Raw genomic sequence first — 7,553 nt, 5'->3', positions numbered from 1 at the left:
CAGATGGAGAAACTAAGCAGGCTCCGGGCCGTGTTGACCAAATGCAGCGCAGGACTGGCCGATCGGTGTGCAAATATGACATATTTGCTGGTAATTAAAGCAGATTAGCAGGACCCGGGGCCACGTCCCATCCCTGGCCTCCCTTTCCGCACCTGTAACAAGCCGGCCACAGGGGACCTCGGCTCCTGGCTGCCTCCAGGCTGTGTTCCTGGGATGTGTGAACCAGGACCTGAGGTGTCTGGGACCCTGGAAATGCCAGGTGTGGCTCAGGCATTTTTTTTTTTTTTTGAAAAGATGCCCTCCGCACACACACATGCACAAGTGTTTGCTCTTCGTTCACCCCTGTGCGCACAGCAGCGAGGTCTGCCGGCCAGGCCTGTGCTGGGCTGTAGGGCTCACTGGAGGGTGGCTGAGCCTCTAGGAGGCCACGGAGTCCCCGCCGGGCCTGGGCTTCCCTCATGCCTGTCTGATCTTCCCTGAGGACACCATCTGCCACCACCCAGTGGCCACCGAAGTGCTGGCACCTCTCCATTCCCCGCATCGCTCCTGCCACCTTGCCCCTCAGTTTCATAGTTTTTTAAAAAAAAAACTATAGACACTGGACTGAGGGCTGGGAAAACAGGGTTCTTGGTCCTGCTTCTGGTACCGTGACCCTGAGCCAGGTGCTTGACCCTCCTTGGCCTCACCGTCCTCCGCTGTAAATGGGTATCAGAGCTATCCTCAGTGCCTGGACTGTCTTGCATGCCCCCTTCCCTGTGCATAAACTCGTTTCCTCTTTACATTCAGCGGGGCCATCATGCCTCCTGGGGAGACTTCTACCCCCCACCCGTGGAGGGATTCTTGCTTCTGTGAAAGCACGTCTCACGTTCATTGAACATAGCACCTAACGCATCAGGCACTGTGCTAAACTGTTAAGAAATATTCACTCATTTATGGGGCGCCTGGGTGCATTTAAACCTCCCAACAATAGAGACATCTGCTCTCATCCTCTTCTCAGAGAGGAGGAGACAAAACACAGGAAGGTTAATTAACGGGCTTAAGGTCAAACAGCTAGTGAATGGATGAGCCGGGATTCAAACCCAGGCAGTTCCAGGGTCCATGTGCTTCAGAACGGGCTTAGTTTATCTCTTCTCTTTACTGTGACTTCCTTAGCTCCTAAAAGACAGTCCTTGCAACTTCTCTGCCTTCAGCCTTTTGCAATTGGCAGTTGCCCCCCCAAAACACTTGCTGAATGAAAGAGTGAATGGGCCAGTCCAGCAGACTCCCCCCGCCGGAGGTCCTGGAGAGGAGGGACCATAGTCTCTGTTTTGCACATGGGGAGCTGTGTTCGCTCGCTGGGGCTGCCGTAACCAAGTACTACAAAGTAGGTGGCTTGCAACAGAAATTCATTTGCTCCTGGTTCTGGAGGCTGGAAGTCTGAGATCAAAGAGTCAGCACAGTTGCTTCCTTCTGGAGGACTCTGAGGACCTCCTGCCCAGCTTCCCGCGCTTGGCTGACAACGTTCGGTGTCCTGGGGCTTGTAGAAGCATCCCCTGGCGTCTTGGGCTCCTGTCTGTCCAAATCTCCCTTTTGCTTAAGAACACCGGTCTCATTGGATTAGGGGCCCACCCTGCCCCAGTATGACCTCATCTTAGCTACTTTCATCTGAAGGGACCGGACTTGCAAAGAAGGTCACATCCAGAGGACCGGAGGTTAGGACTTGAACATGAATTTGGCAAGGAGACACAACTCAACCCGCAACAGGAATTAACCCCCTACGAGGTCCTGTCTGACACAACTTCTGCCCCTCAGCCGGGCCCTACCTCTGCCTTTCCTCCTTTTCTTGACTGCGTTCCTCTGGCCTTCAGGTCTTAGCACACACAGGTCCCTCTGCCAGGCACTCGGCTGGCTGCCCTCTGCTCCCCGTGCAGAAACCGCCCCCCCGTGACCCCTCCCCCATCACGCTTCCCTCCCAACTAGATAGTCATACATTTAGTGTGGCTGCCCAGGAACAACAAGGGCGCAGGGCCTGTGTCTGTCTTCCTCCACCACACCTTCAGTCCAGGGTCAGAGCCTTGCCTACTGTCCGTGCTCAGGAAAATCTTTGTTAACTTCATGAGCTGCGCCCAGAGAGGTGAAGTAAATGGCCCAAAGCTGCACAGTAGGTTTGTGATGGAGTGGGCCTCGGTCCCAGGCCTCCTGATTCGGGTCCCATAACTTTTAGGGGATGCATTTCCCCCACAGGCTTCCAGTGGTCTCACCAAGAATGTCACCAGGGCCTGCCAGTGACAGGGGGCAGTGCAAGGCCATGGCAGGACTGTGGCCTTGCGCTACTCCTGGGAATGGCCCCCACATTCCAGCCTGGGGTTCTTGCCACCTTTAGAGTGTTTCCTTCTGTGTTTGTAGTCCTGTGGAGCCCAGCTGTCACCTCCCCACGGGTTGGTGGCCTCTGTCTCCTGGAACTGCTTGTAGGTGAGGACAACCTGAAGCCTGGGACCCTGGCTTGCCCTGGTCCAGGCCCTGGAGACTCCCAGGTCCTCCCCACTGATGCTGATGCTGACGCAAGAAGTCCTGGTCACGAGCCTGGTGGCCATGAGCTGTTGCCTGGCAACCGCCTCTGAGAGACAAGTTCAAGGTAAGGCCTTGGGTGTGAGCCACTTGAAGATCTGGAGAGGGGCAATCAGGCAGGGAGGGTCATCTCCACCCCTTCCTGCCTGCCCAGGCCCCCAGCCCCAAGCCTCTCCTCACCCTACGGCTCCTGCGCTTCCAATAACCCACAGATTCAGGCCCAAACCCCTATATAGGTTCCTTCCATCCCCCTGGCCCTCCCCCCACTGATTCAGGGTCACTGGGTGGCATACATCCAAAGGAGGCTAGAGTCACGGGGTGAAAACTGCCCCTGGAGTTTGTGAGATGCAATTCCCCTATTCATTCATTTATTGCAAGTAGTCGTAGTTACCTGACCCTGGGAACACAGTCCCTGCCCGCGGAGACAACGCTGACGTTGGGACACCCACACGCATAAATGTGAGCGGGCACAGGCAGTGACACATGGCATGGTGGGATCCAGAGGGGGAACCCTGGCGGGGAAACCACTCCCATGGGACACTTAGCCCCCAGCAGTCCCTCTGCTCTCACCCCATGCACACCCGCCTCGGGCACAGTAGACCCTTGGTGTTAACACCCCCATGCGCGTTCACTCGCGTGGATGTGGCTGAGATGCCCAAGCCCCTACCATGCACCCCGTGCTCACAAACGCACACACAGTCTGTTGCTGCCTGGAGCACACCCCCGCCTTTGGGTCAGGCCAGACTGTCCCTCACAGCGTCCCGCTTTCTCGGGGGGGGGGGGGGATAGGCATGTGACCCACACCTGACCAATCATCGCACTCCATCACCTTGTCTTTGGTAATTGGCCCAAGGAGCTGTCACGTGACCCAGCCAAGCCAATCAGCTTTCTGCCATGAGATTTGCTGTTGGGGCACCGGAAAAGACTCTATCTACTGCTTTGGGATCAAGATCTGTAAGGATGTAAGCTGAGGCTTGTGGGGCATCTTCCCTGCATGCTGGAGACCTAGACTCGGGGAGGCCATACCCGGAGACCTAGGCATGCAGGGTTGAGAGACGAATAGAAGGAGAGACGTCATACACACACCCATCCATGCCCACCAAGCTACACACACAGCACGTGGCAGAGGAACTGGCCCAGGTCACAGCTGGTGTCATGTGTCACCGTCTTTATTGACAAGAGCTAGGGGCAGGAGAAGCAAAGGGTTTCCCTCAGGGGTTTTCCAGCCACCCCTGCTGAATAGGCTCACCTGTCCCAGAAATCAGGAAGGCAGGGTCAGCCAGGAAATGCTGAAATGCCGGGGGCCCTTCTTCACTCAGATCCTCCTCAGGGGAACCCCAGACTGAGGGCTGGGTCTCCAGCTCCAACATCCATACAAGGTCTGGTTTTGTGAACTGAGCGGGCACACTCCCCAAACCCCACCTCTCCATCTTTGGCCTCTGCCTCCCCCCATCCCCCGAACCTGGGTCCCGCACTATCCTTACACCCAAGGGCCAGAGACGGAGAGGCCACTTGATGAAGGAGCAGGTGTAGGCCAAGCCTGGCATGAGAGCTGCCTCCACTTTGTAATCTGACACCCCCACCTCTACCCATTGTATCGTGTGGGCCGGTTTGCCCAGCATGACTCATCCCCCGCCCCCCCCCACCCTAACCCCCGCCAAATCCGAGCAGGTAGGCAGACTGGGACAGCCTCCATTTTATGATGGGGAAACTGAGCCCCAGAGAAGTCCAGGCTAGGATCCTGAGGTGGGTTGAAGATCTAGGTCTTCCAACTTGCGGTTCGCGTGCTTTCCTTGAGGACTCCCCTGCCCTCTGCCGGGGTGGGGGATGGAGGGAGTTAGCTTGAGGTGCCGCTCACCCCAGGGCCAATCTCACCATGGCTCTGAGGGCTTATCTCTGGGAGAGAGAGTCCTTGCATGGCGGCCTCTCCTGTCCTCGCCAGCCCCCCTTGTCTTGTCTTCCCTGGGCCGCCCCACACTGTGGCCCCAGAGAATATAGAGAATGGGGAGGCCTGATCCCCGACCCGTGGGGCCCTGAGTCTCAGCTCTGTCCCTAGGCCACCGTCAAGGCGCAGCCCCTCTTACCAGCACAGACAGGCCCTGCAGGGAGCCTGCGCTGTACCTTCCAGAGCATTTGCTATCCCATCTTGACTGCATCCTTCCCTTGAGATTGATCAGACCAGGCATCCACAACCTGCTTTCAGCAATGCTGCCACCGAGCTCAGCCCAGAGGGGCTGAGGATGGCTGAGTGGTCATGGGGCAGATCTGTCCTCCACCCTCTTTCTCCTCCTTCCTCTCTTCTTTTCTCCTCCCTCTTCATCCTCCCCCTCCTCCTCTTCCTCCTTCTCCTCACCATGCTATTTAGACACTGCTTTTCCCCACCAGTCTGCCTGGCTTGGGCCCTGCCTGGGTCTCTGGGAGGGGAGGAACGCTGATGGGTGCTGCTATAAGGGGGCCCCTGGAGCCCTCAGACACCCGGAGACACCCCCCTCCCCAGCCACAGGACACAATGTGAGCTGCTTTGGGAATTGGTCAGCTGCCCTCAAAAGGGCTGAGTGGGGCTTTGAGTGGCCTAAACTTATGCAGTTTGGAGACCCTCTTTATGAAAATGAATATAAAATTCCAAGTACAAAATGAGATACGGGGCCTTGGATGGGCCCAAGTGGTAAGGGACCCTGAAGCTGGCCTGAGAGACTTTCCTGGAAAATCCACGGCCTCTCAGGGCCAGGAACACAGGAGTCCCAGCACTGACCATCTGGGCCAAGAGGGCCTGGAGGTTATTGGGTTGTTCAGCAGGTGAGGCCTGAGGCCCAGAGAGGGGAAGAGCCGGCCAAGGCCTTGCAGCAAGTGGGGGAGAGCTGAGGTGGGGCCTGAGCAATTTGTATCCCTCCCTGCACTGGCTAAGACTTTCTTCTACTTCTACACCAGTCCCTTCCCTGCGAACCTGACTCTGAGCCCAGGAAATCCAGACTTTGGTCAGTCGCTCCGCGGGCCAAGATTCAGGCTGGTCCACCAGGATGCTCTTTCTTTGAGGGGGAAGGCCAGTCTGTACCTGTCCCCTGAACTGGGCCCCCCTCAGGAAGGCCAGCCAGTGGCGATGCCCCTCTGGACTTCTCATCCAGCAGAGCTTGTCCTGGCCGATTACTCCCATCCCTGAGTCACAGAAGAGAACACAAGGCCCAGAGAAGGAAAGGGACCTAGGCAAGGTCACCCAGCGAGCCTCAGCAGCTATGGGATCAGAGCCCAGGCCTCCAAGCATCCCATCGTGGGCCTCTGGCACCATGGACGGCCATGCCCTAGGCACACCCACAGCCTCTGTCCTGTCCGTGGGCCCCGCGGGCCCTCCGCAGGCCCCTACAGATAGCTGACGTGCAGTGTGCCCGGCTTGTCCCCAGCCGAGGCCTCTTGCGGGAGGAACTGCTTGTCCTTGCTGGCCTTGCCGCTGGGCGGCCGCTCCTGCCTGCTGGTGCCAGGCTGCATGATGAGGCTGACCCGGCCATTCATCTCCCGCCCCTCCCCCTGCTTCCCTGCCCCCTCCTCCCCGTCCTCCCCCCGCTCCTCCTCCTCCCCCTCCACTGTCCTCCCGGGGGGTCCGGCAGAAGGCTCCTGGCTGCGCACGCGGCGGGAGGGCCGCAGCAGGACCCTGCGGAAACCCTGCTTGAAGCGGTAGGAGAGGAAGCCGTAGAGGATGGGGTTGGCACAGCTGTTGGCATAGGGCAGCGCCACCACCAGGAAGTAGAGGCCGAAGAAGGCGGGCTCCTCGGGCAGCGGGCACACCACGTTGACGATGTTGAGCACGTAGAAGGGCATCCAGCAGAGGACGAAGAGCGCCACCACGGCCACCACCATGCGCGTGACCCTGCGCTCCGAGTGCCGCCACCGCTGGCACGAGGGCGCCCGCACCCGCCGCCCGGCCGAGCGCACCTTGACCACGATGAGCAGGTAGCAGAGGCAGATGACCAGCAGCGGCCCGAAGAAGCCTAGGGCGGCCGTGTAGATGATGAAGCCGGCGCGCCAGGCGGCCGCCGGCTCAGGCCACTGCATGTGGCAGGTGCTCATGCCGTGGGGCACCCCTGAGAAGACCACCACGGGCAGCACCACCACCGCCGAGGCCACCCAGACGGCCACGCTCACCGTGCGGGCCACGGGCGCCGTCCGCCAGCGGGCGGAGCGGGTGGGATGCACCACGGCCAGGTAGCGATCCACACTCATGACGGTGAGGCAGAAGATGCTGGTGAACTGGTTGATGCCGTCCACGGCCATGACCAGGCGGCACATGAGGGAGCCGAAGGGCCAGTAGGACAGGGCGTTCTGGGCAGCCAGGAAGGGCAGCCCCAGCATGAAGAGCTCATCGGCCAGGGCCAGGTTGAGGATGTAGACATTGGTGACCGAAGGGCTGGCCGTATGCCTCAGGACCACGTAGATGACCAGGGAGTTGCCCAGCAGGCCCACCACGCACACCACCAGGTAGACCAGTGGGATCAGAACACCACTGATGGCCAGCCCTGCCACGCTGGGGGCTGCCGACACATTTGCCAGGGTGGCATTCAGGAGCCAGGCCGAGGAGGTGTTCCCAGGTTCCAAGGTTGTGGGCACCAATGCAGGATAGCCAGGGGCGTCCATGGCCGTGGGGAGGGTGGTCAGCGGTCGGCTATTGGCCTGGAGGAGGAAGGACACAGCCACGTCATGGTGGATGACGGCTTTCTCTGCGATGCCCTTCCCCCATCACACTGACCTTGGAGACTTGCAGTGTGCCTGGCCAGAGTTTGACCCCAAGTGGATCACCCACTGTGATAGACTGAATGTGTCCCCCCTGCTCCCAAATTTGTATGTTAAAATGCTAAACCCCCAGAGATGGCATTAGGAGGCGGGGGACTTCAAGAGGTGCTTATGTCTTCAGGGCGGAGCCCCCCTGAATGGGATCAGTGCCTTATAAAGGGCCCCAGAGAGCTCCCTCACTCCCGCCATATGAGGACACAGCAAGATGACTATGAACGAGGAAGCAG

The 7,553-nt window shown here is 59.1% G+C and overlaps 1 protein-coding gene across 1 annotated transcript; it reads right to left on the bottom strand.

The window, feature by feature from the left end:
* Positions 1-5,901: 5,901 nt before the first annotated feature.
* Positions 5,902-7,187, bottom strand: SSTR3 (somatostatin receptor 3). Its single transcript, XM_021687634.2, has one exon. The coding sequence runs from the start codon at positions 7,168-7,170 to the stop codon at positions 5,902-5,904; it is 1,269 nt and encodes a 422-aa protein (XP_021543309.1). The 5' UTR covers positions 7,171-7,187.
* Between the last annotated feature and the right edge of the window lie 366 nt (positions 7,188-7,553).

Source organism: Neomonachus schauinslandi, chromosome 5 (genome assembly GCF_002201575.2).
Source record: "Neomonachus schauinslandi chromosome 5, ASM220157v2, whole genome shotgun sequence".
NCBI lineage: Eukaryota > Metazoa > Chordata > Mammalia > Carnivora > Phocidae > Neomonachus > Neomonachus schauinslandi.
This window is presented reverse-complemented; position numbering and strand designations above follow the sequence as displayed.

What these genes read in the sequence shown, in the direction of transcription:
- SSTR3 (XM_021687634.2), bottom strand. Translation starts at nt 7,170, where the DNA reads ATGGACGCCCCTGGCTATCCTGCATTGGTGCCCACAACCTTGGAACCT.